The 12,997-nt window shown below is 37.7% G+C and overlaps 1 protein-coding gene across 1 annotated transcript; it reads left to right on the forward strand.

Moving 5' to 3' along the window:
- The first annotated feature begins 1,180 nt into the window (after nucleotides 1–1,180).
- Nucleotides 1,181–12,997, forward strand: lonrf1 (LON peptidase N-terminal domain and ring finger 1). Its single transcript, XM_043256577.1, has 12 exons — nucleotides 1,181–1,478; nucleotides 3,922–4,040; nucleotides 4,671–4,793; nucleotides 4,980–5,150; nucleotides 5,279–5,408; nucleotides 6,673–6,748; nucleotides 7,273–7,387; nucleotides 7,579–7,700; nucleotides 7,918–8,076; nucleotides 8,281–8,443; nucleotides 9,800–9,949; nucleotides 10,052–12,997. Exons 1-12 carry the CDS (start codon nucleotides 1,181–1,183, stop codon nucleotides 10,199–10,201), a joined length of 1,776 nt encoding a protein of 591 aa, XP_043112512.1. The 3' UTR covers nucleotides 10,202–12,997.

Here is a 12,997-nt window from a genome sequence, read left to right on the forward strand (position 1 = left end):
TTACAAAACCTTTACTGCCCTTATGCAAGATTGCGGAAGTGCACTTTAGTCTAATGAGTGACAAACATTTTAACCAAATGATACTTGTATCCTTGTAAAATGATCACAAAGCCTGTGTATTTGCAGTGTCATTTTAATAAGCTGTTTCCGTGTCCTTGGCTAGTAAATATCTTTTATTTATATATTTTTTTCTTATATACATATAAAGTTATACTGTATATGAGCACATACAGGACGGCACGTTTACTAAGACGTATGTAATTTTTTATGAAACGATAAAGGTAGTTTATGTAGAACAATATTAGAACTATTTATGCAAACGAAGTAGGATTCGTGTTTAATTATATTAACACGTTAATATACACTCCTCGTGGTTTGTGGCTATGGCTGAAGTAGTTGCTTTAAGATACTATAGGAAAACGTCTTCCTGCGTGCGGCAAAAGCTGAAATGCATACGAGAAAAGCAAATAAAAAGCAATTCGCTATCGAATCATAATTATTGAACGCCCGTGTGTCCGTAGCAGTTCGCTTTGTAGGCGTCGTTCCGTAGTTAGTGCGCGAGATTCCCTGTTATGAAACGCGGCTTTTGCTGTTTCACAACAGCAGCGGGGGCCAATGGGAAGCGCCGCAACGCGTCACGTGTTTTTATTTATGTAATGTGTCAGAAGCGAACCCAGTATTTTTGCGCGCTACACGAGAGAAAAATGTTGGTCTCGCGAGCGTAAAAATAATAAAAACATATATCCATCGGTTGCTTTTTATTTTTTTTTATTTCGTCCTTGCACTGCCTTGATGGCGCTCGGAGGAGTCGCGCTGTTCGGACGGAAGCGGAGCGAAGCGATTCATCATGCACAACAAGGGAAAACGTTACTCTCGCAACAAAGACTGAGATACGATTGACAATGGACCGTCATGCACATTACACGCATTGCCACAGAGAAAAGTAAGTTGGAGAGGAAACCCTAAAGCATGCTTATGCACAATTTCGAAACTGTCATCGGCCTCCGGAAGCTTATAAAAGCAGCGATCGCGAAATGAGATAGGGCACAGCTTTAAAACTACCCATGTCGTTTAACTTTTTAATTTTGTCACCTTTCGTGCTAAAGGATCGCGCTGCGTAACTCGATAAAAGGCATCGGCTCTTCAACTCTGGAGTTGTCGCCGGGTAAAAGAGTCGAGCATGGATCTGCTGGAGTGTCCGAATTGTCTGTTCCTCATGTGCGAGCCAGTGACCATGAGCTGCGGTCACTCTTTCTGCAGGAGATGCATGGGAGCTTTCCTGCCCTCGCGATGCCCCACATGCAAAGACCGACTGAAACAGAGAGATGCGAAAAACATCAAAAACAACGTGTTACTTTTCAGCGTCATAGAGAAATGCTGTCCCGAGGAGACTAAGATGAAATACCACATTCAAGAGAAACTGAAAACGAGCGAGTTTACAGAAGCGCTTCGTATTGCCGATGAAGGGATCGAGATGGGTAAGGATGCACTGCACACGCCATTTATCAGGGGGAACTGACCTTATGCAACCACGCCGGTGTTTATATACGACGGGGAATGTTCAGTGTCCCATTTCGGTTATGCAAACTGACCATGCGGATGCTCGGACTGTGACTGTGTCTCAAAACTAAGGTTGACAACCGAGAATAGATTCTTTCAAAAAAAAATTAAGGATATGGTAACAGAGAATTTATTATTGTGTTTAGTTTCTCTACGGCGCTTTAACGACAGCGCACTAGTGTTGTTGAACGAATCGGTCGATGAGCCGATTCTTTTTTGTGTGAATCAAAACATACATAGCGAATCATATCAAAAGAATCATTCTTAAAATCCAGTTCATTTGAGAAAACCAAAACATAATCGCGGTGGCTACTGAATTTTGACCCCCTTAAGAGGCATGCATCATTAATCAGCATATTTTATGATTTTGTAATGATGATTTTTAAATATTTTTATTTACTGTATAGTTAAGATCAGTTATTGCACTACATTTATACCACCACGTTTAGTCGCATAATAGCACTTTTGGTTTATAAGTGCGCTAGGTGACATGGAAGGTGCCTAGTTAGTACAGTCTATATAGGGTGCTCGCTAGATTTTAAGACGGCTTATATATCAAATCAAAGCAAACTGTAACCTTTCTTGTTCTTGCTGTACAGGATATTTATAACCCATAATAATAATTGGGACTTGCCTTTTTATAGGACATTTTATGACAGCACTCTTCATTCAGCTAAAGTAGGTCAATGAGTTTGTGAACCTCACACTCACTAATGAAAAAAGTAACGCATTCAGTGTAATGGAAAAACTCCAGATGTACGATAATTTGAATAGCATTTTAACAAGTAACTAATATCGTATATGTTCCATGTCATCACTGTGGAAAGTGACGTAAACAAATACACTGAATGCATGTTTCGAACCCTATAAACGCAGGTAGGCAGAGATGATGAAAGCCAAATGCAGCAGGAGTTTGAAATCTGTTGTTTCTAGAAATATTTGCCCCAGATTGCAGCGTTTTAACACAGCGTGGGTTAGTTGAAGACTGTTAGATATTGTCTTTGTGATCCACCTACTCACACACAAGTGAGCGGAGAGCCATGGTTGTTGAAAGCAACAGTGATTTCATAATCTCAGGTCTTCTATAGGGCTAATAAGCAGTAGAGAAGGTGGGTTAAAACATGTTGCGAGAGGCTGATGTCATTAACACAGAGAAGCCAAGGGTAAATAAGGTTATGAAAACACACTAGGGCGCACAATGGTGAAATAACAAGTTCCCCTAGGTATATAATCTACACAAAGGAGACATGTTGTAAAAAGCACAAATACAGTTGTTGAGAACCATTCGCAATTAATGTATCCTGATAGTGATGGTTTGAGCTAGTGCAGTTAAATAATATTGTGGGGTTCTTCTAGCGTTGCTCTAAACAGCAACAGTACCATTTGCCCTTAAGTGAATTACATATCATTTTACAGCCACTGAATGACTGCAATTATCTGTCTGGTAACATAAACCCTTCGAGGCAAACGCGAGATGTCTGTCAACTCTTTGAATCCAATTAGAGGCAGTTTCCCGTACACTCAGCATTCTGCCCCACATATACTTTCTCTGTTGTGTAACCAAGGATCCTATGACATAATCTGGTTTTGTATGGTTAACAACCGGGTTATTTCATCTGTCGGAGTGCACATTTGTAAGTGACGTAAAGACGTTTTCCTCCTTATGCAATTATTCATAGAAATGCTGGATTTCTACTCATTGTTAGGTCCCTTTTGTAGTTGCGTTGATTAATCTGCACGCTCATCCGCCTCTTCCTATGCTTATTCTGTAGCAGGTGAACTGCATTCGTTGCATCTCATTTTTATGCATCAGGATTTTCCCTTTGTTTTGGATTATGCTTTTAGATTGTCATGCAATGCCATCCAAGTCCATTAGTGCCCCCCTCTCCTTTTTAGCTGTGCTGCTTCCGTAGTGTTTTTTCCATTAATCTTTTTACCATTTAAAAAAAAAGCCTTTGTTAAAGTGTTATATACCACGCGCAATATTTGGTTTTCAGAGCGTTTTCATTAAAGAACACCCCCCTTTGCTTTCAAAATACTAGATCATTTTAAAATAGGTTGAAATCGTGCGGCTAGATGGCTTCAATAAAAGAATATACCATTGATTAACAACCTTGTCAAGCTCACTTCAGGTTTATAAGTTGTTTTTTTTACATTGGGAAACCTGATTGTTGCATGTTATTTAACTTGCACTGATACACAGTATTCCGACGGTGGTGGGAGGAACGCTAATGCACAGTGCTGCTGTTTGTTTAGGCTGCCCTTTTTGTTCATGTGCATTTAAAATGCTCAAAACCGATAAAAGTCTATGTCTGAAACTAGACTGAGGGTCACACTGTCCATCTTCTCGTGTATCTACAGCCCCTGAAGATGTGAGTCTGAAAGTGTGGCGAGCTGAGGCCTGCATGGGCCTCCGTCGTTTTTCTGATGCCCTACGTGACCTGGATGATCTGTGCTGTGTACGACCCAATTGGACTGAGGTGAGTGCCGTCTTTGCTGACTGTCCTGGTAATTAGCATATAAGGACAGATCTCTATAATAGCTGTGCGTTCTCACCGTTCAATATAAATTTATAATGTTTCAGAATATTTAGTTAAATGCAAGTAAATGCTGTTACGAAACCTTTACCAAAATATATTAAGCAGAACATATTTTCAAGGTCGATGATAATATGAAATGTTTCTTGACTGCCAAATCAGCATATTAGAATGATTGCTGAAATATGACCATATGACATCGAAGACTGAATTAATTGCTGCTAAGAATTCTGTTTCGCCATGAGAGCAATCAATTAAAATGTAAAATATATTCACATAGAAAACGGTTCTTTTAAATGGTAAAAATCCACTTTTTTACTGTATAGTTGATCTAATAACCGCAGCCTTGACGAGCGTAAGAGACTCGTATTTTACATCTTACTAACCCCAGGTTTTTAAAATGGAATGCGTGTCGTTGACATATGAACGTGTCCTCTGGTGTGATTGAAAAACTTTAAATTAACCTTTAACATTGAAGGTAAACCCATCATGCTATTTGTAACTAAATGTTTAATTAAATTAAATTAATATTGTCGCCTATGATCATTTGCGCTTGAATTCTGTGTTTTGTAGGGTTTCTTCCGTAAAGGGAATGTGCTTCTTGAAATGGGCAGGCAGCGTGATGCCCTCATCCAGTTTTATCATTGCCTGAAGCAGCACCCTGATTTTGCCCCTGCAAAAAATCAGATTAAGAAGGTGATTTTTTTTTTTTTTTTTTTCAGAAAATGAGATTTGATGAACATGTCATACACTGCTAAACACTTTCCTGGAGAAGGAATTATACCTTTAGAGTTATTTTGAGTGATTCAGTATCAAGAGAGCATATTCATCTTAAAAACATGCCAGAATGTTTCAGTGATGCACTCAGTGATTCGTATACAGATCCTGGAAGCAGAGGGCATGGCTGTACCAGAAGAAGTTCCACAGATCCTGCATGTCGTTTCGGAGTATTTGCAAGATCCCTGTCCTATCACCAGGTCCGTGAGCCCCTCGTGTCCAGATAGTCAGCACTACTCCCACAACAATGCCGAAGGTCAAAGTGATCCCAGGCAGGTGAGGTGTTTACACCCTTTTGAAATGTAACATTGGTAAAGTGAACAACAAATATCAAATGGAAAGATCTGGTATTATTGTTATTGTAATGTATTTGCTCACTCATTCTCTTTCCCGCTGTGTCCTAGAATGCAACTAAAGTAAAGCATGCCACTAGTGGTGAGTGCTGTCTGAGCCTCTGTCAAGCTGTGTCCTTCCTCCCCACGGCTGAGGATGATGAGGAACTGATGATGAAGAGAGAAGAGAAGCAAAACAGAGGTAACAAAATTACAATTCACATTTGAACATGCGGCATTTAGGAATTGTTAAAACATCGTTTTGGTTTTAACTATAATACAATATTTCAGAATTTGACAAAAATATAGCTTCTGTCCAGAAGCATGGGAAGGACAAAAGGTTTAGTTACTTTGACGTTTTGTAGCATTAGGCAACAGATTAAATAAAGAATACATGATAATGTATGTAATTGCCAGTATCATGTAAATTCTAGAAAACCAACACTTTATTGCATTCACAGTATAGCATATTAGCTAAGCTAAATAAACAATATGACACAGCCTTGGGCGCTTTATTGATTAATTATAAAATAAGCTAATAATATGTTGTTAGTATGTATGAAGCCCTGCACATGACATGCAAGAAAAAAATAAATAAATTGTGTGCACAATATATTAATTTGTTCCCTCGATGTATTAGATCGTGCACTCAATTCCCTAATTCATTCTCGTAAGTATGATAAGTAAAATGTGCGCTCATTATTTTGTGCGCACAATTAACCCAGAACGAGCATGAATTATTATATTAAGTAGTTATAGACTACTTCTTGTCTTTGTATGCATTCTCAAACATGTTGCTTCTGTGTTATGTCATGTTATGGACATTTTAATTGGGTTTTATTTTGAGTTGGGAATAAGTTCTAGAGATATTATCAAAAGTCTTGCAGCGTTTAATGGAATAATTTTAAAGGAATAGTTGACACAAAAATTAAAAAGTTACCTCGTATTTTATTTACCCCCAAACCATCCAAAGTTTGTAACCAGGCTGTTTGGGTCCACAAAACATAACATGAGAATCGGAGGACTTTACTGGCGATGTTATGAAATGAATTAGTAAATCATGCGCACATTTAACTAATGTATTTAATTAATGTACCGTCCACACAATTTAGATTTTTTTCTTGTATGTCATGTGCCGGGCTCCGTTATTATGTAATCGTATTAAACATAATATCCACTTTGATTTTCTAGATGACTTCGTTTTGCAAGTTCTTTGTTCATTAGTATTAGGTAAACACAATGGCCTATACATTTTAGATTATTATTTAATCATCCTCACAACCCTACAACGAATAAGCAATGCGGAGAATGGATAGATCATTCTTATTATTATAAATAGTATTACATTTGACTTCATAATGAAGGCTCAAAGTATTCTCTCCTCTTTTCATACCCTCATTAGCATGGTTAGAAAACAAATCAAAATGACATCTATTCAAGCTTGATTTTGTTTGTTGATTCTCTAGGTATGTGCAGTGTGGGCCGAGAGTCCTGCCTCAGCGTTCTGACAGTGACTGATTTTGAGTGCCCTCTCTGCTTCAGGTCAGTGGAGATTTATAGTGTTTTTTGCTTCACTGGCATTATTTCCTGCTACTGGACACTTTAATTTCCTCTAGCTTTGCTATAATATTTAAATGTTAGTTTATAGCAGGCACTTGCTTATTTGAAGACGCAATACTTTTGCAATACTTAAAAGTTGATATAATTCAATATTAGGTGAATAACACTATTTTGTTCTTGTTTTGTGGTTCTACAAATGTATTAAGATATTAAGATATTTTAGATGAAAACCAGAAGGCTTGTAACTGTCCCATTGACTGCCCCAAAAAAAAAAAAATCTTAAATTGTGCTCCAAAGACAAACAAAGCTATTACTGGTTTGGAACGACACTGGGGTAAATTAGAAAATTTTAATTTTGGGGTAGAGTGTCCCTTTTATGAATAGGATAAAACATCAAGCAGCGTCTCAGCTTACCGTATATCACTTAAACAAGTTGTGCATAAACAGAATTATTTGTTAATTGCTCACTTCTTGTCTTTGCTCCTATCATGATGGATGGATTAAAGGTTATTCTATGAACCGATGACAACACCCTGCGGACACACCTTCTGCAAAAACTGCATTGAGAGAAGTCTGGACCATAATCTTCGCTGTCCACTTTGTAAACAACCACTGCAGGAGGTACAGCTAAAACACAGACTCTTACCATGATTACATGTTTCTAACATTTAGAAGCATGTAAAAACACGCCTCAGAGTACAGAAAGACCCAAGTAAAGTCTGATCCTTCCAATGCAATTTAAATCACACCAAAACAATAGCAAATCATGTTACGCAGAAGCTGAAGTCTCACCACGTTACTTCTCATTCCAGTATCTTAAGAACAGGAAGTACAACACTACCGTGCTGCTGCAGGAGATCATGTCTCGCCTCTTCCCCCAGCAGTTGGCAGAGAGGAAACAGGTGCACGAGGCAGAGATGGCAGAGCTGTCTAAGTGAGTGCCCCTCTTAGTGATAGCAAAAAAAAAAAAACTGTGGACCTGTCTATACATTACCATCACATTCCTATGCTGCTTAACTCCATCTGAAAAAATTAAATGATACAGAATGAAATGGTTGAAATGTCTACCATTGGTTTTAGAAGTCCAGACGCTGTTTGATACTTGGAAAAATTATGGAAAAGCAGAATTATTCATTAACTTTTCTCTCTAGTTTGACTAAGGACATCCCGATCTTTGTGTGCACGGTGGCGTACCCTGGCATCCCATGTCCGCTGCACATCTTTGAGCCTCGCTACCGTCTGATGATGCGCCGATGTATGGAGACTGGCACCAAAAAGTTTGGCATGTGCAGCTACGAGCAAGGCAAAGGGTAAAAAAAACAAAACAAGATCATGTAGTTAGCATCCATCACGTTCTGCACCCTTACAGATTAAGAAACGTTATGTTGCTATTGATTAAATAAATATATATACACTTTTTCTTTCAAACATTTGGGGTTAGTAGTGTGTGTGTGTATTTGGAATAAATATGGAATGCCTTTTAAGTGTTTTGATCCCAGATTTCCTTGTCACAGCTTTGCAGATTATGGCTGCATGTTGGATATTTTGGATTTGGATTTGCTTCCTGACGGTCGCTCCATTGTGGAAACAGTGGGAGGAAGTCGCTTCCGAGTGCTCAGGAGGGGCCAACGAGATGGCTATCACACAGCCGATATTGAGTACCTGGAAGATCATAAGGTCAGAGGTTACAGACCGTCAGAACTCCAATCCAAGAAAAATGGCATTGTTAAAAGTCTTTATTGCGTGAAGTCAGACTGTATGGCAGATACAGAAAATCTAACCAGATTGGCTGTAATGTAAATGAAATTGTGCTCTTGGGGCTGTTTGAAATTCAAGAATTCTATTTCATCTGTTTAGTAACCATGACGATTTCAGTTAGTTTAGTCTGATCTTATTTTAAGATTAAGCTTAAGATAGGTTGTTTCTGTAAAACAGCCCTTGAGGTAAAGGAAATTGAGCTTCTCATCTTAACAGTTATAGTTCATATCATAATGGAGATCTGGAACATGTTTATCTGAGATGTTTCCTGATAGCACACTTCCATTCTATACCCTGTACCCTAGTCTTTATGAACTTCCTCTAGGTATAGTATTTTCACACAGTAAACTGTGATAATAGCAAGCTTTTCCTGTCATATTAAATTTATTTACTAATAGTAACAAATAAACTAATTCTATAATAATATAGTGTATTGAATATTATTAACTATGGTAAACAGTAAAAAAAAAAAAAAAAAAAAAACTAATGCTGTTAAACAATTAATTGCTTTCAAAATATTTTTTACATTATATATTGTGTATGTATAAATGCACAAATATACAGTATATTTTGAAAATATTTATATAATATTTTATACATATTATTCTTAAATATATACATGCATACACATATATACACAGCATACACACATTATGTACAAGAAAAAAGTAAACTTATTTTGGACACGATTAAACGCAATTAATCGTTTGAGAGCACTAATTAAACATAACACTTTAGTACAGAAGCTTTAAATACTATTTGCATGAAGATGGATCATATTAAGATTTCATCTCGACTCCAGCAATTAAACATTAATGAAGTGCTTTAGGCAACAGTGTGACATTCTTGTGCAGTCTGGCTTTCTGTTACGATAAAACGCTTTAATCTTCTAGTCATTTTCCTTACGGTTATGTGTCTTAACCACCTAAATAAGGTGTCATGATTAAGCATTCAATGAAAAGCACCTATTAAAGATTCACGAGAGCGAGTTATTACCGTTATCACAAGCCTGGGCCTATGATGGATTGCTTGTAATGACAATAAATACAAAGCCTTTTGTTAGTACGGCAAATTTAATATCAAGTAAATACTTTATTTTAATTAGAGTTAATTGCAAGGGTATTCATTAGTAAGAGGGGATTGTGATTAACTGCCTGTTAGTCAACAAATTCGAACCCATCTACATAATGATTACACAAGCGTTATTTTATCCTATAGCTGAAGTACAACTTCTGCTCGTTTGTCCATCTGACATTTGCATACGTTTGTGTTCAGGTGGAAGGTGCGGAGCTCGAATCGCTGCACCGTCTCCATGACAGTGTGTATCAGCAGGCGAGAGAGTGGTACCATCGTCTGAACAGCCGCATCCAGGAGCAGATCAGCCAGCAGTACGGCATCATGCCCGAGAAAGAGGACGACATACAGGTCAGAGCCCACGGAATACCGCTTTATTAGCAAAACTACAGATCGTGCATTTTAATAGCAACTCCCTAACGAGAACGAATGCGTTTTTTTTGTGCATTGCAGGCATCTGCTAATGGGCCGGCCTGGTGCTGGTGGCTGCTGTCGGTGCTGCAGTTAGATCCAGCCTATCAGACCACCGTTCTGTCTCTGACCTCCCTGAAGGACAGACTGGGTCATCTACGTATCGTACTAGAATACTTCTCTCAGAGCTAGGGCAGGGAGACACATCATCTGATCACGTCGCACGCATGCACCACGGGGGATGTGAATTTTCTTCCGAGCTACGAAATGTAATATTTTTCTGATCTTAATCTGTACACAAGATCTCTTGTGGTTGGGAAGCTACGATATGGGTCAGTTTAAAAAAAATAGATGACCTGTTCCAGTGGCTGCACGACTATTGAATTAGTCATCGAACTAAATCCTACTTCAGTCGAGCACCAAAGAATCAAGGACTCGTTTTACGCAGAACAGCTGTTTATTGGTTCACGCTGTGCGCTTCATTAAACGTCGTCGGGAGTGGATGCCAAATGTCGCAGCTAGTTTTGTTGACATACATTTGAGATGTTTCCAGTAGTGCTGGGCCTCGGCCAGGATTTGTTTTTTAAATGTGTAGCTCGCATTTGTGGCCGAGAGGGAAACAGTTGGCCCAAGAGACTGATGACTGAATAGGAGCTCATTGATTATGCATGAATGAAACACTTATGACTACAGCCTCAAAATCTCACAATTCCGGCCGTTAGTTTGAGTAGAATCAGAAATAATATTATCCTTGGTAACAGATGAAGGGGTACATTAATATTGCAATACTAATGGCACGGAATACACTTCTTTTTTCAATGAATGGAAGCTGCTAGCTGTGGTTGTTTCATTCGTAGTATTAAATGTGTTGCAAGCTTGCTGGCATGACCGTAGAAAGGACAGAGGAAGGGATTCATATTTAAAAGTTTGGGGTGAATAAGATTTTTTTTTTTAAATAAATGAGTACTTTTATTTAGCAAAAAATGTATAAAATTTATTCTTTTCTGCTTTCTATTCATTAAATAATACTGAAAAAAAATGCTTATTTTTGGAGGATCACACAACACATTGTTCTTTACATGAATAAATTACATTTTAAAATGTATCCAGATATAAATGTTATTTTAAATTTGAATAATATTTGACCTTTTCGTTAGATAAATGCAGCCTTTCAGAAACAAAAAAAAAAAAAAATCTTAAGTACCCCAAATGTATGAACGGTAAAGTTGTGGGAGATGTTATAAAGCTTTTAGCTATCTGGTTGACCATTATAGCTCTCCAAACCTCTTTGTCAATCATATTGGATTATTTCTGTGTGCTTGTGCCTTGTGATGGGCCTTAATCTGTTTTCAGATATTTGGTTAAGGACTGCAGATTTATGCTCCTTATTTTTTCTTTTCTTCTGTTTAGTGCCACATTCCAAGGAATGTTAAAACTGCAATGTTACTTGTGACGTAACACTTACATGGGCTTGACACCGACACCGTTCATACTCTAATACTCTGGTGATCGTGCCATTGTTTCGTTTTGTTTTGTTTTGTTTTGAATCTCACACATGTCTATCTCCTAATGGCTGGAAGTCCAAGGGTTAACATGCACCCACCTGGCACTGTTAATTTATTTTTAGGTTTTTCATATTTGATTTGTTGCGCACTGCTCTGAAGATTACTGTCGTTCTGCAATATTGAAAACCAGTTACTAACAGGTGGGTGCTTTTGCTTTCAACCGTGTTCTGAATGCAGTATGCCTAAATGTACTGATGTTAGATTTGTCTTATTTGAAGAAGTGCAAATTTGGGAATTTTTGCGGGACAGATCGGACGCAAAAAGGTTCATCCAAAAACTAATAGGCCTCAGTTATGTTCCACTTCACGCTTCATCACAGCTTTAAATAATCACACCTCCATGGTCAAAGTCATGCTGAGCCACGCATTATTCATGATTGCACGGCCGCAATGGAGTGATTCAGAGACAAATACTTACGAAAGGGATTCAACTCAGAATAAGATTTTATTTGAATTTGCTTTATTAACTTAAGTAAGACTTTACTGATTGATGCATCTGACGTGTTGTTTCCTATCTAAGGTGCAGTCTTGAAGTCTAATACTTTCTATCCTCAGGATACGGGGCTTGAAGAATCGCTTACAAATGCTGTTGCTTCATCTGTCTCTAATTTCACAGCATTGTGGTGGCGAGCCTGACAGTGTCAAATTCTCACCCTTCTGGTTTATTTGTATGTGAAGGTGGCAGATCCTGTGGTGTTGCTTTGGGATGGTAAAAGTGCAATTTAGAATGACTTTATTCTTCACTGACAGTCTCGTAAAACAGAAGAAGGATGCTATAGCCCTCAAAATCAACTATCTTAAGTAAAGAGACTTTGATTAAGTTTAATTTACAAATAGAGATTAGTCAAATCAGAATCATTAATCAAGAATTAATCCTTTGTTTTGTAAAAACTGTTTTAAAAGCTTTCATTTCCATTCAATGGCAAATGATGCTTCATTTATTTCAAATGATGGGTGGACAAAATATATGTCTTTTTTTTTTTTTTGGCACCAATTCTTTTTTAAATGTCATATATTTATGTGTCTGGGTTTAAGGCAGCCTTCTGCAAGCTATTTTAAATTTTCCCTGGTGTAATCTAGGGATCTGTCAGTGATTTTTCTTTTGAAAGATTTCTTTCAACTCTTAGTGAGTTACGCATTGTACAATAAATGTAATATTAAAACGAATCATTAAAAAAATATCACTGCTTTTCTGTTATTGGAACTGGCAGAAATGGAAGCGTTTTATCGCTAGTTTGTGTCACCAAGCAACCACTAGATGGCGTCATACAATCGCAAAATGATGTTCATGTCTGACGTATTAGCGCTTATCATCATCATCCTCCATTAAAGACGCTATTGTGTTTTTTTTCTCCCTCCAAGCAGACTGGTTTAAAATAATTAATGGAATAGTTAAATCGATAATTAAAATTCAATATAAAGTT

This window comes from Puntigrus tetrazona, chromosome 14 (genome assembly GCF_018831695.1).
Source record: "Puntigrus tetrazona isolate hp1 chromosome 14, ASM1883169v1, whole genome shotgun sequence".
NCBI classification, from domain to species: domain Eukaryota; kingdom Metazoa; phylum Chordata; class Actinopteri; order Cypriniformes; family Cyprinidae; genus Puntigrus; species Puntigrus tetrazona.